General features: G+C 38.4%; 1 protein-coding gene across 1 annotated transcript in view; it reads left to right on the top strand.

Moving 5' to 3' along the window:
• Positions 1–24,999, top strand: part of LOC122815569 (protein mono-ADP-ribosyltransferase PARP12-like) — a 1,409,919-nt gene extending 1,384,920 nt beyond the window's left edge. The window contains exon 12 of the mRNA XM_044088175.1: positions 24,261–24,999. Within this exon, the coding sequence (XP_043944110.1) occupies positions 24,261–24,511 (251 nt within the window). The 3' untranslated portion in view covers positions 24,512–24,999. The remainder of the gene's footprint in view (positions 1–24,260) is intronic.
• Positions 25,000–26,424: the final 1,425 nt, after the last annotated feature.

A 26,424-nucleotide genomic window follows, 5' to 3' on the forward strand; every position in this document is an offset into this window, starting at 1 on the left:
AATATTGATAACAGTGAGAAGAGCTTTGAATGTGCTGAATGAGTTGTGAAAGCCATGCTATTCATCCCCTTAGAAGACTGTGGCTATTAATATGCTTGAATAGCTGTTTGTAAAGAAGCTTTTTAAATATTTTTGAAAGAAAACAGAGACTGGAAATTGATCTGTTGTCACTAAAGCCAGTGGGTGTTGAAACTTTAACTACTGGGATAATGGTAGAATGTTTGAAGGCTAGAGGTACAATGCCAGAAGTGAGAAAGAAATTAATAACACGTACAATGTCTGGCTATTTACTCAGCCACTAGGTTGATGAAGGTTGGGTTCAACTTAACAAACTTTAGTGCCTGTTGTACTAAGTTAAAGTAATAGAGATTCAACGTGGTATTCATAATGGGCATGCTTGTGTGTGGTGGGTAAACCAACTCAAATTAGGCGTGATTTCAGAGTCATAAGCTGCGCTTATAAACAGCAGTTAGAAACAATTAGCAAATCTTATGCATATGACGGAATAATGAGAGGTAAATGAGAAATGTGTGTAAAGGGTACAACCTATATAAATAAGGCTGCCTCCCTACTTTTTTTGGGACTCATAGTTGCCTTTTGGTAGGCATCTGTATCATGTGCACTTATAAAAAGCCTTTAACAGTTACTATGCAATCAGGAAAAATGCTTGGTGTTTGGTGTAAGCCTTACTGTTTTACACTTTAAGCTGCTTGTCTCATTTGTCCCAAAACCTGGTTTGCTGATCCAAGCTTGTCGTCCTAGGATATGAATTCATAAGGACATAAAACTTGTATGGCCCACAAACGGGAACTGGGAGAATGCATGGCCCTCCTATTCCTTTATATACTGAGGTTTGTATAGTCATCATTATATTTGGCACAGGAACTTTTAGAGACAGACTAAGGACATGTTTAGTGTCTCACAAGCTTCTGCCTCGAGGATGCTGCAACAGTTCCACAGTGCACTCTTGGTCCATGTAAATGAGCATCTCTATTTCCCATTGTCACCACAAGATTAAGCCAGTGCCTTGAGCGCCTCCTCAGAATGGCACACTTTCCTGAGGTGCTTGGTACAATAGATTTCACCCATGTTGCTGTAAGGCCCCACTGTGGCTCACAAGGTGGGAGATACCTTAACAGAAAATTGCCAGGTAGTGTGTGATGCATGGAGCTGCATCACCATTGTATCAACCCAACATCCTGGTAGGGCCTGAGATTCTCCCATATTTTTATTTTTATTTTATTTATCCTTTGACTGGATTAGTCCCACCAGGTTGTAGCCTTCCCCTAGTGGAGACCCAAGGTGATAGTTATACTACTAGGAGAAATTTGGCCAGGGCATCAGGGAACTTCCCCTACTGTTTGGCGCAGGGGGACAGACTTGAAGGTAGCACACCCAGATTTTGTTTCCATTCCAAGGACAAAGGCGGCCGGAGAGACAGCAGAGCTATGGAGGATGTAACCCAGGGAGTTGTTAGCGCTAAAGTTGTTGTTGAAAGTACTATGGAGTTGTCAGAATCACTGCCAAGTGAGAAAGTAAATATTGTGATGGCGGAGAGCAAGTCCATATCAGAGGAGAAGGGAGCAGTTCGATGTACAGGAGGAGGTGGAGCCTGATTCCAAAGAATTATTTCATAAAAGGTTGTTCATGAATGAAACAGAGCAACAGGATGGATGTATTATTACAGCCCTTCAGTCCGGAGGGTTGCAGGATGATTATTTGTTGCAGATGATCAACCAAAGGGAGTTGGAAAATAATGCAGCAGCATTGTGGAGTGGCATAATGGAGAAAATAGAACAAGAGGGGAGAAAAGACGAGTCCAGTGAGAAGACATATGCCCAAATCATAAAAGAAGGGAAAGGAAGAAAAAACAAGGATATGAAGAGAAGGTATACCATTTGTATACACAGTAAAAAGGAGAAAGGACTAGGTATAAAGTGTGGGATTCCTTGATTGCACCTTTAGGTGTGACTGCAAAGGAGGTAAGAGTATTTATTCTTATTAGCAATTAGACTTGTTGTGACTTATTATTTGAGAATGGACAATTTATGGAGAAATTCAGAGGAAAATATGATAAAAAAGAATGTATATCCTTGGTCTGAATATGTTATTCAACCTTTTTTTAGACAGACAAAAAAAAGCATATTGGTTCAATTTAGAGAGGCTGAATCTATAAATTTAAAATGAATTTATTGAGTATTTGCAAGGAGGTATTAGATACTACGAAGGTTTACGATAAAAGAGGACTTTGGACTGGGGGATGGGAATATGGATTAATAAAAATGGAAAAGGATACTATGAAGGTTTATGATGAAAGAGGACTTTGGACTGGGGGATGGGAATGCGGATTAATTTTAAAAATGGAAAATGACAGTGTGATAATATACCAAATATTATTAATGTGCATGGTAATAAGGGTTTTATGAGATACAGGGAGCAGTCTAAGACTTGTTATTTTTGTGGAAAAGATTATCATTTGATTAATGAATGTGATAAGAAAAAATGTTATTTAAATGGTAATGCAGGACATAATGCATCCATGGTAATAAGGGTTTTATGAGATAGAGAGAGCAGTATAAGATTTGTTATTTTTGTGGAAAAGATGATCATTTGATTAATGAATGTGATAAGAAAAAAATGTTAATGTGGTAATGCAGGACATAATGCAGAAAATGTGATTTAAAATGCAAGAAATGTGGTAATACTGGACACTCATGGCTAGAATGTGAAATAGACATACAAGAAGGAGAAAATGAAGTTATACAGGAGAAAGAGATAGAAGAAATGGTTACACAAGTACAGCAAAATTAAATTAATGTAGAGGCTATACACAAAGTAAAGAGAGATAAGGAAAAAGGAAAAGAAACAGATGAGACAAGTGAAGAGGAGTCTGCATGACACAAAATAAAATGTAAAAAAGATTCGATAGGAAAGAGGGAATGGAAAAGAACATTTAAAAACATAATGTTTAGAGAAAATAAAAAAGGTAAAGGATAGGAATTATTTTATAGTAACTGTTCTGTAAAAGCTGAGAATATTAGCTATAAATGTTAAAACCTTGAAAAACACTAAGAGAAGGATTAGTATATTACAGTAGTGTGCTAGAATGGATGCTGAAGTAGTAATATTAGAGGATAAAAGACTATTAACAGAAGAAGAAAGAACACAGACAGAAAAACATTGGAATTGTACTGTTACTTGAAGTATAGGTAAAGAAACATGTTCAGGCATACATATATTATCTTAAAAAGATATTAAGATATTAGACATTACAATAGTTGAAATAGGTAGAATAATAGTGTTAAACTTAAGATGGAAAATATGTATATAGAGTTGTAGCTTTATATGCATATGTTACCAAAAACAGAGAGAGATTATGTTAAAAAGTATACTTAATTATGTATGTGTAAATATTTACTTAATAATAGCAGGGGATTTTAATTGTAACTTAAGAGAGAAAAAAAGAATAATTATGTTAAAATAGTTACTGAAATTATGAGGAGTGGTAAGTTAAAGCTATGGGAAAATAAATACTGAATGTATAAGAGAAATGAGATTAAAACTGAAATAGATTATATTTTAATTTCAGAAAGTTTAAAAGTTAAACAAAAAGGAATTAAATATAATGGGGTTTCTGATCATATAGCAATTTGGAGTAAAATACAAGAAAATGAAAAATATATTAAGACAGGAAAAGGAATTAAAAGAATTAATGGAAAAGATTTGGATTCACTATAAAAAAAGAACTTATTATGCTCTGGAAATCTCATATAAGTATGAAAAAGTTATATGAAAATTGAACATTATGCTGGATGCGTTTTTAAGAAAAATAAAGAAGCAGTATTCTTAGAATGTGTAGAAAAGAAAAAGAAAGTAAAAGTAAAATTTAAAGTGTTAAGTCAAGAAATATTCAGATGTATTAGAAAAAAGAAAAAAAATTATGAAAAGGAAAAAGAAATATATAAAATGAATTAGATTCATAATCTGTTATATAAACAAAAAATATTTGTTACAAGGGAAAAAGAAGAGGTAGCACCTTATTTCTGTAAGATAATGAAAGAAGGAAAGATAATAAGAGAATTAAAAGATAAGGAAGGTAAAATAATTAAAAAACAAAAAGGAGTATATGAAATAGTTAAAGAACATGTGTTAAATGTATTTGTTAAGAAAGAAATGAGCATAGGAAAAAGGAGAGAAATTATACAAAGATAGTATTTAGAAAAAAGGAAAAATATAAATGAACTGAATGAAATTATGAGCGATACGAACACAAACTCTGCAAAAAGAATAGATGGAATCAAATATAACATGTATAAAGAAATGAAGGATTGGCAAAAAGTAATGATGTGATTGTTGTCCAATCTCACCTTCATTCTGTAGAGGTTTGGTTCGAAACCGATAATTGGTACCAACTCAGCCTATACAAAAACTTGAGGAATTCCACCAGCTCATGACTGTAACCCTATCCCATCATGCTTAGGGAAGATTGTCCAGATCTCGTTTGCCGCTAAACAATATCGGATGATCCATTCAGGCTCTGGCTAAGTGGAAACATTTTCTTTAGCTAATTGTTTAAAATTATCGGAATTGTCTATTTACTGTTTAAAGCATTTAGAGTATTAGTAGTTTAGTTTTAGCTAAATTAGTGTTCGCTTTGTTGTTGGCTGTTTTTTGTGGCCATCATTTCTACCTCTAGGACTCTTTTTCTTCCCCCTCCCTATCCTGGCTATCCAAGCTCATTTATGTTAGAGAGCGTGGAGAAAAATATTTTCTTGTGCTTTGGTAGCTCATTTAAGTTAGAGGGCTACCATTGGCACATTTAACTTAGAGGGCCTTCTTTCTCCTTTTCTTTTTTCTCTACTCTAGTTAGGGACCAGTTCATTTTACTTAGAGAACTGCCCCTCCTTGTTCAGTTACATACTAAAACCTTGAGTTGCTGTTCTATTGACTTGTCTTTTAAAAAAAAAAAAAAAGGAGCTTTTTTCCTTACTAGTGTCCTTTTAGCATTGATTGTGCATTGATACTAATTATGAATACAAAATGTCGAAGGATCTAAAAGAGTCAAAACCTTCAGGGTTTAAAAAATGTGACAAATGCAGCCAGAAAATGTCATTAACTTATGGATATATTAGTTGTGTTTATTGTTTAGGTGCAGTTCACCTTCAGGAATCGTGTTCTTTCTGTCATGCTTTCAGCTCCAGGGTGTTGATGGAAAGAAAGAACAAACTGATCTTAAGAGGACTATTAAAGACTCCTTTCGCAGAGGCTAAGGAAGAGACTCAGAGTGCCTCAAAAATGCAAAAATCACCATCTTCTAGGTCTGAGAAGTTGGGTAAGAGGGCGTCTACCTCTGTTCCTCTTTTGGAACCGACTAAAAAAGTTGCGAAAGAGTCATCCTTGGACCCGATGGCTTTCGGGCCTGAAAAATCTTCCTCCTCAGTTCCTATTGTGACTTTGGGGCCGACGGAGTTTCAAATTCAGAGCCGGTCCCCTGTTTTGGAACCAGTCTCCCCAAATCTTAGATCTCCATTGCTGCAGCCAGTGAGGTCTCCTACCCATTCCTTCTCGGTCCTCCAGGAGCCTCTTCGAAGACGATGTGGATTTTGTGGTGAGGAGATGTCTACGGACACCGGCGCTGGCCAAGATACTGTCAACTCCAACCCAGAGGGATTCAGAGACAACAAAGACTACCTCCCCTTCATCAATTCCTCCTTCAACCCGATCTTGGACTTCAGAGCCGGAGTGCCTGGATCCACTCGCAGTGGAACCATCGGTACTGAGACCTGCACCAGGATCTTTGGGCTCGACTACCACTCTGACTTCCTCGGTTTTATCAGAATTTGAGGTGTCTAGGAGCCGAAGCTCTCTGATTGGGTCCGGTGAGGAGAGTTGGGTCGGACAACTGTCTGATCCAAACTTGCCTCTCGGGGCTTCAGCACAGGTGAGTTCAGCTCCTACATTGGCCTCGGAACCCACCGCCTTGGTTCCTTAGATGCCTTCTGGTTCTTCAGAGCCAGAGGTTTCCTCGGATCAGGGCCAGGGGGCTTTCGAGCTGATGAGGAGAGTGCTGTCACCAAAGACAGCTCCGCTCTCAGGTTCATGTATTCTTCCCCCAAAAGCGCCAGTGTCTGTCTCAGTACCATCGCATCCACACAGATATGAGGGTTTCGGACAATGTTTCCTCTCAACTCTCCACCTTATAGTCAGTGGTAAGCTCCTCGTTTCTTATGCAGCTAATGGAGCATGTAGGGCAGCAGGTACAGGAATTTCCTTAAGGAGACATTCCTGGATGCGCTTATGTGATTTTGTGGATTCTTTTAAGTCTTCCTTTATTAACGCCCCTTTTGACAGCTCGTCCTTGTTTGGGCCAGAAGTTAAACAGACACTAACCAGGTGTGAACAGGAAGAAAAGACTCTCTCTGCCATTGGACTCTGTTTCTTCCTACCTACCAGACCTTATCCCAAAGGTCAGAAAGGTGGAAAAATGTGGTTTCAAAAATCCCAGAGAGCTTTCCAGGACACACGTGTTGATTCTTCCCCTAGGGGCAGAGAGGGAAGTAACAATGGAAGATGCTGACCATGCAGCAGAGGGAGTCCGCAGAACCAGGGTGACATGGACTCCTTCCTTGGTAAGCCCTTCCAGCGCTCCTGAAAGGAGGCCCATCTGTCCATCTCTGGAGGCAGTCAGGGGTCGCTTATCTTTGTACGCAAGTGCCTGGCTAGAAATAACAAAAGACAAATAGGTACAAACGATCATATCCAGACATTACTACATTCCCCAGTTGGGTTATCTATCTAGCCAAATGCATGTGTATGGCATTTTATGTGGGCCAAACCTCACGAACTTTAAAGTTTAGACCGATTAGATTAGATATTCACAACAAAAAGCAATCTAGTGCTTTGTATAAACACATTCAAAACATTCTACTGGGATTTTTGGATTTACTGTTATTGACTGCATTAGGTATAAAAGGAATGACAAAGCCGCTCTACATGAAATACTCAAAAATAAAGAAAAAAAGTGGATAGTTAAATTGGGGGGGCTGATCCCACCAGGATTAAATGAACATTTTTGAATTTACTTTTATCCACTCATGCAGTCACACACAAGATGGTGCTGTATATAAATGTATATGTTTTCCAGCAACTTTATACTTTTGTTTATATCACTGAAGAAGGCATTAGCCGAAACCAGTTTGATTCATGTGAATGGAGTTTCTATTTATATATTAAATTAGATTGTGACCCACTGTACATGTGCTGGCTCATTTTTGGTTTGGACTGTGTATAAACTACACCAGCTAGATGTGCATAGACAATTTTGTTTCTACCTAACTAGAACAAAGGGTTACAGGAAATCGGACCAGTTATTTATATCATTTTCAGACAAAAAGATAGGTGCCCCATATCAAAGGGTCACTCTTTCAAAATGGCTTATAGATTGTATTACTTTCACTTACAAATCTCAAAACAGAGAACTTCCTGGAAAGGTAAAAGGTCATTCTACAAGGGCTGTAGCAATCTCATCTGCCTTTCAGGTGAGGCTACCTATGCATTCTCTTTGTGCAGCAGCAACATGGTTAAAGACTCATACCTTTATCACTCATTACAAAGTGGATTTGGCCTCCAGGAATAGGGCCTCTTTTGGGTCCACTATTCTGAAGAGTATTCTCCCTTGAGCCACCCAAGAAAGATGGTGGGAATGCTGTCCCAACCAGTACAGAATGAAGGCGAGATAGGGCAACATCACATAAAGAAGTTATGTACTTACTATAACGTTCCATGTGTGTTTTCCATCTCACCTTCATTCTTACATCCCACCCTCCTTACCCCAGCCTTTTCGCTCCTGGAGGACCAAGCGGTTCTGATGGGAATATAATGTTCTCTGACTCTCTTCATTAGTCTGTTTAGACATGTAAATATTTTTTGACAGTAGGTCTAATATCTGCAAACAAGATCTGGGTAATCTTCCCTAAGCATGATGGGATAGGGCTATAGCCACGAGCCATTGGAAGCCCTCGAGCTTTTGTATAGGCCGAGTCAGAACCAATGACCGGTTCTGTACCCAACCAGTACAGAATGAAGGCGAGATGGGCAACACACATGGAAAGTTATGGTGAGTACATAACTTCTTTTTTATTGAAGTGATGAATGAATGGCTAGGAAAAAGGGATTCAATATAAAGAAATTTGTACTGGAGTAATAAAGTTTATATTAAAAAAAGGGAATAGAGATGAGATAAAAAACTGGAGACCTTTAACATTGAATAACACAGATTACAAAATATTTATGAAAATAATTGCAAAAAGATTGTAATGTAAGATAGAGAAAGTATATGATCAAAATGTATTCGGGAGAAAAGGAAAGGGAAGTCAAGAATTATTATGGATAATAAGAGAGTAATTGACATTATCAGTAAGATAATGGAGACAAAAATAATGATAGGGGACGTAGTTAAAGCTTATGATAACATACAACATGAATCATTATGGGAGATTGTACAAGCATACAATGTAAGTGAAAAAGTTTTAAGTGTAATTAAATCGGTGTATGAGAAAAATGTTGTGAAACTAAATGTGAACAGATGGATAGGGGAAGAAATAAAAATAGAAAGTAGAATAAGATGGAGTGTCCAGCAAGCAGTTTAATTTTTCATTGGTTATGAATATAACAGTGATTGAAATTAACAAAATGTCAAGAAATAGAGGTTATAACATGATTATAAAGACTACACTATGGAAGGAAAAAATAAATGTAAAGTTAGGTGTAATGTTGGAAAGAATTGAAGTAAATATAAATAAAGAAAAAAGTAAAGGATTTGGTTTTAATTGAGAAGTATGTTGAATTTAATGATATGTATAGTTGTGTTATGAGTAAAATTTGCGAAAATTGAATACAAACAGGAGCAGTCAGACAAAGGGACAAAAGAAATAAAGGACATGCTTATGGTTTGGAAAACATATAGGTTTTCATACAGAAAGAAGGCACATCTAATCAATAGTATGATATTTGGTAAAATAGTGTATGTAGCAAATATTTATATGATACCTGTAAAGTATGAAAAAGAACTAATAATGTTAATATTTTCATTTATTTGGAGTTCTAGATTGAACCTGGTTAAAAGAGGAACATTGTATATGAAAGAAGTCCAAGGGTGCTTAGGTTTAATTAATCTTATTTTGCATGCAGAATCTTTAAGTTTATGCAAAGTATTAAAAAGTATTATGAAGGAAGGAAAAAAATTGATAGAAATGATAATGTATTATAAATATAAAGATATATGGGAAGGAATGGAAGTTAAGAAGAGAGGTAAAGGTATTAATAATGACAAAATAAAAGAATATCAGAATAAAATTGTATTATGAAAAATAAGAAAGAATGTAATTGAAAAGAACAGGAAGAAATGGTATGTTAATATAGTGGAAAACTTGTATTTTGTTGACCCATGGAAAGATCTTGAAATTAAAAAAAAGCTATATTAAGGAGATATGATAATTACAAAAAAGGAATGTAATTATTTTTTGTGGAGATTATCCATATGCGAATTGTCTGTAAAAGCTAATATGCAATATAAGAGAAAGCAAGATAGAATTTGTAACAAGTGTGGGGAATTAGAAACTGCAGAACATGTTTTTTTGAAATGTGACAGAATTAAGAAGTTGTGGGTAGAAATATGTAAACATGATATGGCTGAAAAGTATTTAAAATACAAACAGTTAAAAATGGACATGATAGAATATGGTTATTACATGATAGAATATGGTTATTATGGAGCATGAAGACAAGAAGAAGTAAAAAAGATGGACAAAATTATTTTTTATGTTGCATGAAATGAATGAAAGATTCAATGAAATTAAATATAATGGGAGATAGTCTTTCGCAAAGATAGAGTGGGGGAATGCTTGAAAATGTAAAGTAAATGTATGGAGTCATGTAAATATTTGTAAATGTTACTATGTAAATATGTAAATAATTTGTAATGTGTGTGTGTGTGTGTGTGTGTGTGTATATATATATATATATATATATATATATATATATATATATATATACACACACGGGTCTACTACCGTAGATCGAAACTGCACTATTTCGAAATAATATCCCACTAACGTGAAATTGCACTTCAACGAAAGTGCACTTTCGCGAAAGTCAGTAGAAAGAACGAAGGGTTAGGGCTTGGTTTATGGATAGTGGATCGCTAGTAGGGCTATCCACTATCCTTAACCCAAGCTCTAACCCTAAGGTCCGTGACTACCGCACCACAGTGCAGGAAATTGTATTTCCTCAGCTGAGCAGTAGTTACGGACCTAATTCTTGTACTGTGGTGCAGTAGTGACGGACCTTAAGGTTAGGGCTTGGGTTAAGGATAGTGGATAGCCCTACTAGCTATCCACTATCCTTAACCCAAGCCCTAACCCTAAGGTCCGTGACTACCGCACCACAGTGCAGGAAACTGTATTTCCTCCACTGAGCAGTAGTTACGCATCTATTTCCTGTACTGTGGTGCAGTAGTCATGGACCTTAGGGTTAGGGCTTGGGTTAAGGATAGTGAATAGCCCTACTAGCTATCCACTATCCTTAACCCAAGCCCTAACCCTAAGGTCCGTCACTACCACACCACAGTGCAGGAAATGTCCCGTTCGACTTAGTGACTTTCGCGAAAGTGCACTTTCGTTGAAGTGCACTTTCGCATTAGTGGGACACTACTATCGTATTTCAAAATAGTGTAATTTCGATCTACGGTAGTAGACTTTATATACTTATATATATATATATATATATATATATATATATATATATATATATATATATATATATATATATATATATATATATATATATATATAGGGTCTATATTAGATAAATGAAAGTTTATCTTACCGAACGCTAACATGAGTGAAAATCCCGGAACCCGAAACCAGAATTGTGAGATCACAGTGTAGTGAAGATGGGAATATTTGCCCTTTCCTCACTATAGTGCGATCTCGGAGTTGGAATATATATTTAGCGGGGGGTGTGGGGGGCACAGCCCCCCACAATTGCAGTTTCGAGTTTTGGGATTTTCGATAATGTCATCTTTCGGTAAGATAAACTTTCGTTTATCTAATATAGACCCTATATAGATATATATATATATATATTTGTATTCACAAAATAAAACCCCCGTACTGTTTTCGTACTGGGATGCTGTTTGAGGCTACACTTCCTGGTTGTGGTCCAAGCATGGAGGCGGCTCGGAGAAGTAGGAAGAAATATGGTGAGCAGCAATGGAGGGAAGGAGATGGTCAGTGATATGGCAGCTTTAGAAGATGGAGTTATTTGGAAGGTGAAGGAGCCCAATCCTTTGCTAAATGAGGTGATGGGAAGGAAGGAAAGGAGCGATTAATGAAGGAGATACCAGAATGAAATGATAAATTAAAGGTGAATGCATGTTTACAGGATTCAGAAACCATTTTCCAGGAGAGACTGTTTCAAGAAGGTTCACAGGGTGGATATATAATCACAACCTTTCAATTGGGAGGGTTGTAGGATGTTTATTTGCAGGGCATGTTAAGTCAGAATGAACCAGAGAGCGAGATGGCAGCATTATGGGGTGAGATAATGGACAAAATACAGGAAGAGGAGGTAAAAATGATTGTCAAAAAATAAATTGTTTGTGCAGATGGTAAAAGAGGAAGAGAGAGACAAGTGGAGGTGGTAAAAGAGATGACAATGAAGAAATTTGTGGTAAGGCTAAGCAGCAAGGAAGAAGGACTCAAAAGGTATGTGGTTTGGGATAAAGTAATTGCATCTTTGGGTATCTTTCCAAAGGAGGTAAGGACTTTTATACACATTAATAAAGATACATTTTGCGACATTCTGTTTGAGACTGGGCAACGTTTGGAGAAATTTTTACAGCAATTTGAGATTAAAAAAAGACTGTAATCCATGGAAGTTATATGTGGTACATACATTTAATAGAGTGACAAAAAAGAGAATCTCTGTACAATTCCAGATGGAAATTGAGGGTTCCTATCAAGAAATCGAACAGGCTGAAGAGCGAACAGCTTTAACACCGGAAATGCTAGAGCGACTTCGAGGTATGGCATTTCCAATGTTTAAGCCATTCACTCAGTCTTTTCGATCTTGTAATAAATAAGTGTTAAAAGAATATATAAAGACTTTATGTAGAGATAAAATGCTTAACTTTTGGAGTGCGTTTATGATTTTGGTTAATAAACAGCTGTCTGCCTGATCCACAGTCTCAGTTATTTGGACCTCTGCCTTTTATGCCCTGTTTTTTTGTTCTACTTTATGTAGAGATGCTATGGACATTACAAAGATTTAAGAAGGTAGAGGTTTGTGGACTGGGAGATGGGAATGTGGTGTAATTTTGAAAATGGAAAATGAAAAAGTTATACATATTCTGAGCATGATAAATGTAGAAGGAAATAGTGGATCTGATGCTATCCGTGTCATTAATGATCACGGATGGGTGTAGGATCTGACATTGGATCCAAGCCAGCAACTGGGAAGACAGCTCCTGAGCTCAAGCTACTCCCCTTCCCAAGATCTGTTGCTACCCACAACCCCCAGATCTCGTTTGCCACGATTTCCTTCAAGACATGCTTCCTGCAGCTCAAGCAAATAGGTTGAGATAAGTAGTTTTATTTCCCTTTCCTTTTGGGTTTTTTTGCTATCTCTTGTCTCCTACCTTACCTTCTATCTCCCTTAGTTAGTTTCCTCCCCTCCCGGTAATCTTTAAAGTACTTTTTAACCCCCTTTCCTGGGTTCCCACCTTTCTCTTCCTGGGTCTTCAGTAGCCCTTTTTTCTATTCCTTTCCCCTTCTACTTTTCCCCTGCCCCCTTTTTACTGGTGTACAGTGGGTGGTGTGTGTGTGTGTGTATGTGTGTATATGTGTGTGTGTGTGTGTGTGTGTGTGTGTGTGTGTGTGTGTGTGTGTGTGTGTGTGTGTGTGTGTGTGTGTGTGTGTGTGTGTTTGAGAGACAGTGTGTGGGATGTCTGAAAAGCCCACTGGTTTTAAAAGGTGCTCCTCATGTGGTTGGAAAAATGCCGTATTCTGACTCGCACAAAGAGTATATTTACTGTTTGGGAGAGCCATATCTGGAGGTTGAATGTGACATTGTGCCAGATTCCACCCAAGGGCTCTTCTGGACCACAGGAATAAGCTCCTGCTGAAAGAGTTGGCCAAAGGGGCTCCCTTGGTTTCGGGTTCCCCTTCTAAACCACCCTCTAATCCCAAGAGGAAGCCTTTGTCCTTGAGGAATTCTCCAGCCAAAAAGCCAAGGCTCTCGGATTGCAACTCCCCGGCTTCAAGACCAACCTCCCTAGCTTTAGATCCAGGCTCTTCTGCTCTGAGAACCCCAGCTTCCCCTGTCAGATCCGAGATCTCGGAACCTCGGAGGTCCTTGGATATGAGCCAACCTAGACCACCCTTGGATCTGGCCTACCCATCGGATCCGACCGTAATACCTTCTACATTCTCGGATCCAAGCAGACCCTCAGATCTGACAGTTTTGTTGGATCAAATCGTTATTGAAGGCTCCCGCTCCAGACCCAGGAGATCGGATCCGGGGCTTTCAAACGGGTCTCCTTCTCGAGACCGCAGGCCCTCAACTAGATAGGACCATTCCTATCTGTCTTCCCATTCTACCAGGAGTCTGCTCCCCTCAGATATGGAAAGGATTATGAGGAGCTTTCTCAAGGCCAAAATCAAGTTGGGCTTGTTGCCATCCCCTGCCCACTTGGCCAGTGGATCTTCGCTATCCACGAAACTCCTCTGACCCTGAGTGACCCATCTGGGTTTGGTCCCCCAGGATCAGGGCATACCTAAGGAGAGGACAACAGTGTCTGGCATTGCTTTCCTTCCCACACAGTCTTGGTTCCTGGCAGGTTCAGCTCCATTGCCCTCGGAGCATCAGTGGGGGTTACCTGGGAGGGGGGAAGGGACTGGAGCTTTCGGACCATTCCCTTCCTCTGGGGTCCTCCCCTTTGGACAGCTTGGGGCCACTATCCTCTAGGGATATCAGTGCTTGCATCAGGGTCACCCCTTCCATCCCGGTCAGCTGTGGCCAGTGGGGAGGAGGGGTCTTAGTGTAGCCCATCAGCTTTCCGAGCAATACAGAGGACCGTCTCCAGCTGGGCAGCTGCCTCTACCTCAGCTCTGGATCCTCCCCAGCCTCACTCGATGCTAGGCAGTGAGACCTTATCATCCTACCAGGGTCAGCCCTCCCTTGAGTGCCTTCAGACGGGCATTGCCCCCATCTGGGTCCCTTCCTCTTCTGAGTCCTCCACAGAACCTACCGTGGAGGAGCCTCCTCAGGAGAGGTCATGCAGGAGGAGGCACTTGGATTCCCCTCGAAAGTCCCTCACTGAAGACACAGATTTCAAGGAAGGAGACAGGTCCCCCAGACTTCCATCCGAGGAGGGGCCCTTTGGGGACATCCTTGAGATCCTTAAACAGTGAGGCGGTTGGTCTTTTCCTGCCCTGTCTTCAGAGGAATTCATGCTCCTGAAGGCCTTTGGGACAGGCCCTTATTCTACCTGGGTGTCTTCACTTGCTGATGAGCGGGACACAGTGGAACCAGTTCCCAAGAAAGCTGATAAGTTCCTAAGTCCCCCCAAAGACAGGGCTTTTTGGAGCAAGGGTGTCGTATTGATGCTATTGTGGTGGCTGCAGCTACAAAAAAGGTGTTCACCAAACAGAGCTCCATGGTCCATCCCCCAAACAGGGAGTCTCGGGCGATTGACTGTTTTTGGGAAGCATGTGTTTGCCTCAACTATGTTCAGACTGACAGCATGACACACTTTACTTGGCTGCAAAGGGACTTGGTGTCAGAGCTCTCCACTTCCCTTTTTGAGTTGCTTCCTCTGGGGAAATTCAAATTGGTCTCTCTGAAGTTGTTTACTCTGACTTCCCTGGCTCACACCTCAATGAGGTTAATCAACAGTGTAGTAGAGACCACCTCTCAAGCAGCTGGCACTAGAATTGCCATTAGGCACCATGCCTTGCTTCGTCTTTACGGGTTTGCAAAACCCTTCAAGGCATCATTCATTAACACCCCTTTCGATGGGTCAACTCTGTTTGGCCCTTCGATCAAAGAAACTTTAACTCATAGCAAGCAGGAGGGAAAGACTCTGTCCATGGTCAGGATCAAGTTCTCTACTCCCCAATGATCCTTTTCCAAAAATCAGAGGTGTAGTAAGAAACTATGGTTCTATACGTCTAAGTCTTCCTTCCAGGATGCTCCACAGGAATTCTCTTCCTTCGGCTGGGGAAGGGGGTTTGGCAAAAGACACCGCCCCAGAGGCAGAGGAGGTCTGCAGAACCAGGGCTCCCAAGAACCTTTCTCGGGGAAGCCCCCTCAGTGCTCCTGAAGCGCTGCCCAGCTGTTCTGCCCTGGAGGCTGACTTGGGTCATCTGTCCATCCACCCACTAGTCTGGACAAGTATTACCTCAGATCAGTGGGTGTTAAACGTCTTGTCCAGGGGTTACCAAATACCCTTTTTTCAGCCCCCTCCAGCTCAAAAATCTATCCCAGATGTTCCACCCCACCAAAGGGAGTTGGCCCTTCTAGAGGTTCAAGACCTTCTTCAAAAAAGAGCCATCCAAAAGGTCCCCAACAGGGCAATGAAGGTCCAGAACTTACTCTTGCTTCTTTTTGGTGCCCAAAAAAACAGGGGACCTGCGTTGCACTCTGGACCTCAGTGTTTTAAATTTCTTGGTCAAGAAGTCGACGTTCCAGATGGTCACTGTTCAGTCCATTCTGCCTCTTCTACACAAGGACAATTCGATGTACTCAGTGGATCTCAAGGATCCGTACTATCTCATCAAAGTTGACAGATGCTCCAGGAGATACCTGTGCTTCCGGCTGGGGGCCAGTCGCTAGCAGTTCAGAGCCCTGCCCTTTGCACTCATCTCAGCCCTCTGGGTGTTTATCATATGTATGACCATGGTAGTAGCCCATCTCCAGCTTCAAGGTTTCCAGGTCTTTTTGTATCTAGATGATTGGCTTCTCATGGCACCTACAAGGCGTCATCTCACACCGGCCACAGATTACACACTGTCTCTTTCAGGACCTAGGCTTCACAGTCAAACTATCCAAATCTCATCTTGCCCAGTGTCAGAGTGAATTTATCAGCGTCCTTCTGGACACGGTGTCAGAGACTGCAGCACTTCCCCCCATGCAGAGTCAGGATAATTCAGGAACAGGTTCATCTTCTTCTAGATCTAGTACGTTCTGCAGTCCATTTAATCTTGCAGGTGCTAGGTTCAATGGCAGTGGCGATTCAGTTAGTCCCGCTCACATGCGAGTTCTACAATGGACCCTAGCGGTGCAATGGTTAGCTCATCTTAATCCCATATCCATGACCGTCAAGATTTTTCAAGTCTGCAGATGTCACCTTGCTTGGTGGCTCCAAGCTCAAGATCTTCTAGGCAGAAGCTTCTATCTTCCCCAACCCCAAGCCACGGTGACCATGGACGCCTCCCTGTTGGGGTGGGGGGCATTATCGGGGAAGGACTGTTCAAGACACTTGGTCCCACTTAGAGACTGAGTTGCCCATCAGTGTCCTGGAGATGACAGCAGTCCTTCTAATGTTGCAAGCCTTCCAAGTACCATAGAACATTTTGATTGCAACTCTTTGGGTGTTGTTTACATACTGAGATGCAATTGTGCACCAAAAACATGGTATATTGGCCAGACCAGGAGAAGAGTGAAATCAAGAATTCTTGAACACATTGGTGACATAAGGAGGGGGAGATTAGAAATCCCAGTGGCCAGGCATTTTCACGAAGTACATGGGGGAGTAGATAGTGGTTTGATTTTTAGTGTTTTGGGCAAACCCTGGGGGTTAGATTCCAATAGTATTAATTTTACTAGAAGTCTGTTGAACTTGGAGTCTAAATGTATTATCAAGTTTAATACTTTATATCCCAATGGTTTGAATTTAGAAATTTAATATTTATCAATTAAAGCATGTATTTGTTAATATTTGTAGGTATGTTAGGGGTATATTGTATTAAGTATTTTTAGTAATTATAATATCTATAATATTTAATAAAAAAATATATAATTGATTTTGTATTTGAAATAAAATGTTATAAAATGTTAGGTAATGTATGATTACTAGGTTCCTTTAAATGATTGTACATTTTTTTCTAAATGAATATATATTGTTTAATTTCTTAATTGTTTAATTGATTATGGCTGTTGGTTTATAAGCGTTGGATTTTTTTATGGCAAACATTCCTTGTGAAGGCGAAGGCCAAGGTACCAGAATTTATTAAAGAATAAAAAGTTACCTATCGCTTTTGGGCTGCTTATTTCCGGTCACCTAGTGTTTTTGGTGTATTTTCTTTTTGGGTTTTTTGTATTTTGAATATACAAATTGGAGAACAGTTAAGGAAAAAGATTCCTATAGGAAAAAGGGTGAAAAATAACTTAAAAAGTGTAATTGCAAAAGAAAATAAAAAGGCAAAGGGTAAAAGTGGAATGGGCTAAAAACTTTATACAAGAAGAAAGCCAAATGTCTTCACTATAAATGCTAATAGTATAAATAATGTTAAAAGAAGATTAGGTATATTAGAACGGTGTGCAACACTTGACATTCATGCTGTTGTATTAGAAGACAAAAATATTAGCAGAAGAAGAAAGGTTGCAAACAGAAGAGTTATGGGATGGAAATATTATTTGGAATATGGGTAAAGGTACATGCTCAAGAATAGTTATGTCATGAAATGATAAAAGTTTTAGATTATACTGTAGAAGAACTTGGTAGAATAACTGTGATACATATAAGGTAGAAAAAAAGACGTATATAGAATTATTATAATATATGCATATGCCACAAAGAAAGAAAGACAAATTATGTTAAAAAAATCTAAGTTATGTAGGATTGAATATGGAAATAATAGTGGGGATTTTAATTTTGATTTAAGAAAAAGAAAGAAGGAAGTGATGTTAGGATTATATAAAAAATAGTGAAAATGGAAATGTATACATACGGGGTAATAAGCATTGGACTTATAAGATGAATAATATAAAAAGGGAAATTATTTTGTAATATCTGATAGTTTAAAATTTGTATAAGAAGAAATAAAGGTAAAAGTCTTTTCAGATCATTTAGCTAGCTGGGTAGAAATGCAAGAAAAGGAAGGATATATAAAAGTAGGTAACAGTATTAAAAGATTAAATGTAAAAGAAATAGATGAGGAAGACAGAAAAGAGATTACTCAGTTATGAAAAGCTCATGTGGATATGAGATTTTTTTATGAAATTTGGACAAGTTGGTGGATAAGTTTCAAAGAAAAATATAAAAAGTGTTTTTTTGGAATATCAAGATGTAAGGAAAAATAAAGAGAAACAAAAGTATAAGCAGCTGAGTCAGGAGGTATTTAGAGATGTATTAAGAGATAAGATAGATTTTTATGGAAAAGAGAGAAGCAAATATATGAAACGAATCAGGAGAAAATTAAGAAAATGTTATTTAAACAAAGGTGCTTTTACAAGGGAAAATAAGAGGTTTCTATGTATTTAAATAAGATAGTAAAAGAGAATAAGAAAGTAATGAGAGACTCAAAGTATGATAAAGGAGAAATAACAATTACACAATAAAATATTTGAGGTAATAAAGTTTATAAAAAAGCATTTAGAAGGAAAGAGATAAAAGAGACAGAAATGGAAGGTTAAAAATTGAACAAAGAAGATAAGTAAAGCTTAGAAAAAAAATCTAAGTATAAGAGAATTCACTGATACTTTAAAAGAAATCAGTATGGAAAAAGCTACTGGACTGGATGGTATTGAATGTCATGCATGTAATAACATGGAGGAATGGCAAAAAGTGTATTTTGTGGAAGTATCAAATGAATAGTTAGAAAAAGGATTAGTAGATAAAGAAATTTGTATTTAAGTGATGAAATGTATATGGAAGAAAGTTGAAAAGGAGGATATAAGAAATTAGAGACTTAATAGTAAGGAATAATATAGATTATAAGTTATTCACGAGAATAATAGGTAAAAGGTTAGGAAATAATATAGATAAATTGCTTGAATATATAAATTTTTTTGGTAAAAAAAAATAGGTAAAGGATTTCAAGATTTATTACTGATAGAGAAGTGATATATGATATTATAAATAAAAAGATTGGAGCTAAATTTATGGTAGGAGATTTGAGTAAAGCATTTGATAGGATACAATATGGATTTTTATGGGATATATTGAAGTAATATAATATGTGACAAAATAATAAAAATAATTGTTTCTTTGTATGAAAATAATAATGTGAGAATAATATTAAATGGATGGTTAAGTGAATAAATAAAAATAAAATGTGGGATAAAGCAGGGATGTCCAGCAAGTCGCATTTTATTTGCATTAATTATACGTGTAATTGTTAACAGGATGAATAGAGAGGTAAAAATAACAGGGTACAAGACAAGAGAAGAACTCCAAATACCGCTTATTCTTACTTATGCAAATGATATAGTATTAACTACCAAGAATAAAGAGGAGATGGAAGAAGAAATTAGACAACTAAATCAGTATTTAGTAGTGGTTGGTTTATGTATAAATAAAGACAAGAGTAAAGGGATTGGAATATTGGATAGCAAAGAAGGTATTCTGTTTAATGCAAAGGTTATAGCTGTTTTGGGGATAAAGTTTGGAACAATTATGCATAGACAGAAACAATGGGAAAAAATATACAAAAAGTAAGAGAGATATATATGTTTTGGAAGACATATTAAACTGGCATATAAGAAAAACGTATACCTGATAAATTCACTTCTTGTGGGAAAAATTGCATATTTAGCAAGTGTATATATGATTTCATTAAGGTATGAAAAATAATTAATGACTATTATATTTTCATTTATATGGGGATCAAGGTTAAATCTGGTTAGAAGAGGGATTTTGTATGTCAAAGAAGAAGGGGGCTAGTATTTATTAATCCAATTGTTCGTGCAGCTTCTTTGAATCTTTATTAAAATTTTGGTAGGGTTGAAAGAGCAGAATAAAGATCTAATAAAAGTAATAATGAGAGACAAATATAAGGACTTTTGGGAAAGGACAGGTACAGGAAAAAGATGGAAAAGTTGTTTAAATGAGGAAAGGAAAGAGTATTAAAATAACATTTTCTTATGGAAATTGAATATAAAAGAGGTAGAAAAAATGGAAAAGAATGATATTTGAATATAATGAATAAGTATTATTGTATTTATCCATGGAGGCACTTAGAATATGAAAAAAGAAAAGTGATAAAACAAGATTGGGGTGGTGTAAGAAAATTTATGAATGTAATGATTTTCTTGTGGAGATCAACAATAAGTAAGTTGCCTGTTAAAGCTAATATGCTTATCTGGTAGTGCTGTGTCAGAGCATTTTGTAGTGGAGTCACCATTGACTAAGACATTTCTGGGATGTGCTGCAGGTTTTTGTGACTTTAAGGGTACAGACTCGGAGTAGCAGTAAGCTTATGTCAGAGTTTGGCTGAAACAAACTAGGAGAATGTCTAGCTACCATAAGAGGGCTTAGGCAAGAATATTTAGAAAGGTTGTTTGCATGGATGCAAGATGGCTGTTGGTTTTTGACATGGACAGATGCAGTCTGAATATAATAATCAGCAATGAAGTATCAGTTTAGGTATGAAACATGAAAAATAGAGAAGACGATCTTGGGGTGCATATGTCTGATATTTTTGATTATCAGCCAAAGTGTGTATGGCTGTGGCCATGCTAACATGGACAGGGGTGTTATCTTTATAAAACATCAAACAACACTTAATGTACTCTGTGTTTCTTGTAGACCTCATAAATAAGGAGCAGAATTTGAAAGAGTGTAGAGAAAGTGAACCAGTGCAGTGGAGGGAGTTAGAAGAGAAGATTTAAGAAGATTTAAGAAGAATAGATGGGTTAGAAACAAGGAAAGACTGGAAATATATGATCTGTGTCTAAGGAATGCAAAATGGAATGTGGGAATAATTATAAAGTGGAAAGATGGGGGAGAAGAGGTCATTACCTGTGAGTATTTTGATGAAATTTCTGTTTTGAATGTGCAAAAATATCTCTTTGTGGAGAGGATAGTGGATGCTTGGAATGGTTCCCTAGGGTGGGTGGAGGACTAAAATAAGCTGAGGATTTTAATAAGGAGACAGAGGAGGAGAGATGGAAGAATGCGCATTTTCAAACTGTTAGCTGTTTTGTAGTATATAACATATAGACTTAGTGTTTTCTGCTGACAGCTTTAGGGAAATAGAATGCTTAATTCTTAGAACCACAATGTAAATCATGATCATACCCCAGTCATCTGGGCATAGCCAATCCAGGCTTTGTAATCCTCTGCCATAGAGATGACTCTGAAATCATTTAATTTAGTTTATCTTTTTACAATATCGCTGCAGTCTTATTTTGAATACTCTGTACAAATGCAGTCAATTTTGGAGTGCCTTTTTGACTCGCTCATCAGCCTATGCCCATTTTCGAAATCCTGATCTCCTTTTGTACTTTCAGCATACTGCCTTTCAGTAACTGAAAGTCACATGTGGAATGATGTAACAGTAGCTGTGAAGTAAACATTAGGGACTGATGAACGTTTGGAGATTCAAAGAACTAACCCAGAGTTTGGATAATGATCATGGTACTGTAGGATCCAGTTTCTTGTGGGGGGGGGGGGGCTCAGTATGAGAAACTGACATTCTGGCTTGCTTTCCCTGAGGGAGGATGAAGGTTAGTTAGCACTGCTTGGGTAAGATAGGGTAGAAGCCAAAGGTTAAGACCAAGATGTGAAACAGAATAGAAGGCAGACACTGTTGCCTGAAGATTAGATTTGATGCACTCTACGCTGCGAGATGGGTGTGTAAGCATACTTCCATTAGCAGAATTGCAGGCCTTGTCCACCACTAAGGAAGGGGACTTAGGAGTAGATAAGCAAGTGATAATGCCACACAGGGTGTGTGTTACTGTGTAAATAACACCTGCCCAGGGGTGTTATTATTGGTGAAGGGCCTGTACACTCCTGGACGAGCGTTATTTCCACAGTAACACACACCCTGGAGCACTTTATTGTGCTTAGAGAATGAACTATGTGTAAAATTGTCGTGTTGTACTTACTTTTTATAATTTTTTTTTTTTTTATATTTTTGATGTAAAATAGTCATACTTGCTGTAGGTTATGTAAACGGTGTTGGAGAAAGTATTTTACATACAAAATATAATATTTTCAGTAAATATCCCAATATTTACTTCATTTTCTTGCTCCTTACTCCTACAATATGTAGTTTGTTGCCAATCATTGGGGACTGAAGTCACTAAATAATGACATTCATTTGAGTTTCAGACTTAATTTCCTTCAGAAAATGCATGCTAACACAAATCCTGTTATTCAGGCAACCTTCTAATTTTATAAAGGCAATATTAAAAATCTGTTTCTATGTTTGAGAGCCATGTTCCTCCTTTATTTTAGGCTTTATCAAGATTTCTTTAGGTAAGAGGTTGAGAGTTATGCTTTTTCCTCTTAACTGCGATCAGTCTCACTTTCCCTCTCACACACACTTCCACTTTCAAGCATGCATACACTCACACACACAGACAGAAACATGAACACACATACACACACACACACACACACACACGCACGCGCATACACACATGCATACACACTATTTCTTTCTTTTTTATGTTTCTTTTAATTTTACAGTGACTAAACAGCAAATGTTCTGCTTAGTGAGTGTAAAATAATCTCTTGACTGTTTCCACTCATGCACGCATACACACACTTTTCTTTCTTTTCTTTTTTTTTTATTTTGCACTCACTATACAGCAGAAGCACAGTCAGTGCTCCACAAGATGTGGAGGACTCATTTTTCAGCAGGCATTACCTGTACGTTAACACCCTGCTGGAGAATGTTCATTCCCCAGTCAAAGTGGTGATATAAAGGTCGCACATTCTCTAATCTTAAAGTTACTGTGAAGGATGGTACCATACTACGGCTACACTAACTTCCCTGCTTGACCTTTTTCCTTAGAGATGCCTACACTCAAGATCTTAGTCCAGATGCCTACACTCAAGATCTTAGTCCAGAGAAGCAAGCCATATTGGTTGGGTAGAGACTGAGGACACAAAAGGCAGCAGGGTGTCAGCCTACCACCAAGATAATCAATGAAGTCCTAGAAGTATATTCAAAATTTAGTCATTTTACTAAAAGCTGAAGTTTCTTTTTTGATTTCTGGAGGACTGATCCAGAGGCTCCCTTTCCTTCACCCAGTCAAACCATTCATTCCTCCCTTGCAGTGAAAGCCCTCCGGCCCATTCATGTGTTGGTGGAGGTGAGAGAGGGTGTTAGAGATCTTGTCTGTCTGCAAATCCTGCAATCACGTAAAATAGCCTAACCTTTTCCCCCTTCATCCTCAGGATGTGACCTCCACTGTGTGGTTCACTGCATGTGCAGCCTCCCATCTAAAGAGAATGGGCATGCAAGGCTCCTTGCTGTGGGCAATACACATGCAGTCCTGCAGATGTTGGCAGTGTAGGGATCAAGCTGCCACTTTCTCCCCAGGACAAGCCAGCAGGCATCTTGTCGATCATTCCCATGCTCCCCTGCCAAGGCCCTCCTAAACTTGTGCTGTAATTCAAACATCGGTTGTCTGGAGTGTAACCAGGGCTTTACCCCAGTGCACCATGGGGTTGGGTAAATTTTGCAAGGTATGTTTTTTAGCATGTTTTTGGAGGATTAGACAGTTGTAAATTCCTGTAGTCTTTTAAAGCTTAGGACAAGTTGTGTAGCTTCCCGAGGTAAGAGATGTATCCTTACACAGTAATGGTCCTTTGAAGTGTTCTTAAAGACATATATTTTCAGAGTTATGCTACTAGTGAACTCTACTGAAATTACATCTTTTCCCCATAACTACATCAGTAAACCCCTGTCCAAGTACTACTTTTTCATTTTGCTCTATTGTGTCATTTTGTGATTTATTCCCAAGAAGTTTTCCTGGAATGATGCCTCCTGCTCACTTTATACGAGTGCAACTTTAGTAACATTTCCTTTCCTTTACTAAAGTAAACATCATAAATCTTCATCCTTTATCATTGTATTTCTTAGACAGCTTAGTACGGTATTCATATATGCTGCCTGTTATTTCTGCTGTAACATTGTTTAATGGTTCACTTTTATGTAGGTGTCTAAGAAGTAAAGTATGTACTGCACACAACTTACATGATAGTCTTCACAACCCTGAGTTATTTTTTTGCTTTTTTATAGGAAGTTATTTTGCAAAGGATGCATATTTTGCCAATCGCTATTCCTCATCTGAATCGGGCTTAAGAGTCTTGTTTGTTGCTCGAGTATTGGTTGGCAAGTTTACAGTAGGAAAACCGGAGTATACGCGTCCACCAACAATGGGTGATAACCAGTTCTATGACAGCTGTGTGAACAAACACCCAGACCCATCAATTTTTGTTGTGTTTGAAAAACACCAGATCTATCCTGAGTATATTATAGAGTTTGTATGAGGTGGATCAGCAGTCCACAACTGAAAAATGCCTTGTTATAGTAATTAATTACTGCAAATACTTTTTAAAAATGCTCCACCACACCCTCCTTTATGCATGCTGCCGGTCTCTTTTTTGAGAGAAATTGTGACTTTTATTAATTGCTCAAGGTGAGGAAGTTTTTAACTGTTTCTCAACATTGCGAAGAAATTTCAGAATTTTAGAATAGAATGGCTGTGCATCTGCATCCATGCAGTCAGTAACAAGTAAACGGCTGCTTCATTCCAAGATATAATTCAAAACTTGTAAATGTCAGGAACATAAGCTTGATATGAAGTAAGAGAGTATCAAAAATGTATATGATGTATTTGTTGAAAATTAAGCATTAAGTGGGTGTAGAATTAAATATTTGCATTCCTGACAGGAGAGTCTCAAAAACATCAGATATGTGTTTAAGACATTGTAAAAAAAGTGAAACACTTCCTTTAATTAAACTTTATTTACATTAACTTTTATGTTGTTATTTTTTGTTGGATCTCATAGGTTCATAGGTAGGTACTAGGCTATTGGCCCTAGGGCCTATATAAGCCTAGCCAAAAAGGTACCCTGGCTTTCCCCACCCAAGAAAATTATTTTCCTGTGCCCCCGTCGAACAGAGCCACAGAAGTGATCCCTGGGGTGAATTTCCTATTTCCCATCTAATCATCAAGATTTTTCTTGAAGAGTGATAATGAGGAGTTTTGTTTGATATAGATAGGTAGTTTGTTCCAGAGTATGGGAAGTCTCTGGGACAGAAATCTATCCTTCCAGCATGTTCTGTTTATTGTGGTGACAAGGTTTAGCTCCCTACAGTGTGTAGCTTGGAGGGATTGGGATTTCTTTAAGTGGAGCATGTCCATAGCTCTGGGTTTGACATAGCTTTGTATGTTAGGCAGAGATCACCTCTGATTAGGAGATATGCAACGGAGTAAAGCTGGAGTTTTTTGAGATGGTCTGCGTAGGGCATCTGTTTGAGGCCAGTAATCCTCTTTGTGAGGTATTTCTGCGGCCTTTCCAGTTGTTGTAGATGTCTTGTGAGGTACATACCAAAAGGGGCGTTGTACTCTATAATGGGTCTAATGAGTGATGAGTAGAGAGGAACAATGACCTCTTTTTTCCTGGATGAGAAACCTTTTGTGATGAGGTGTGCCACGTAGAAGGATTTCCTGACAATTGTGGCAATGTGATTATCAAAGGAGAGACTACATTCCACCTGTGTCCCAAAGTCTCTTATCACACTTCCAGTGTTAAGTAGACTACCGCCGATGTGGTAGTTTATGGGTAACAGAGTTTTTACCAAAGGGGATGACAATACACTTTTTGGCATTGAGCTTGAGGCCATGGCTTTGACACCAGGCGTCTGTCTCAGTGAGGCCCTTTTGTAGGATGTCCACATCGTTAGGAGTTTCGATTATGGGTCCTAGTTTGCAGTCATCTGTGAACTCCGTTAGTCAAAGACCTTCTTAGCCTATACTTCAGAAAAGTAAATACCAAACAGGAGAGGACCCAGGACTGAACCCTGTGGTACTCCACTTGTCACTGGTCTGAAGTCGGATTTGGAGTCTGCTACTTTCACAGTGTGGGTTCTGTCAGTGAGCCAGTTAGCAACCCATCTTGTGACATAGGTATTTATACCTAGTTTAGTGAGTTTATCTATAATTCCAGAGTGGGAGATGGTGTCAAAAGCCTTGGCAAGAACTAGATAGGCTGTGTGAACCACCTTACCCTCGTCTACGGCTTTGGTGACTGCTTCAAAGAAGTCTGTCAGGATTAGGAGGAATGATCTGCCTTTTACAAACCCGAACTGGGTGGGGTCCAGAGTTTAGAGATTACCAATGTCTTTATTTATAAGTTCCATGAAGATACGTTCCATGGCCTTGCAGACCAGGCTCATC

The sequence above is a fragment of the Protopterus annectens genome, chromosome 11.part0 (genome assembly GCF_019279795.1).
Source record: "Protopterus annectens isolate FY-2018-M chromosome 11.part0, PAN1.0, whole genome shotgun sequence".
Taxonomy (NCBI): Eukaryota; Metazoa; Chordata; order Ceratodontiformes; family Protopteridae; genus Protopterus; species Protopterus annectens.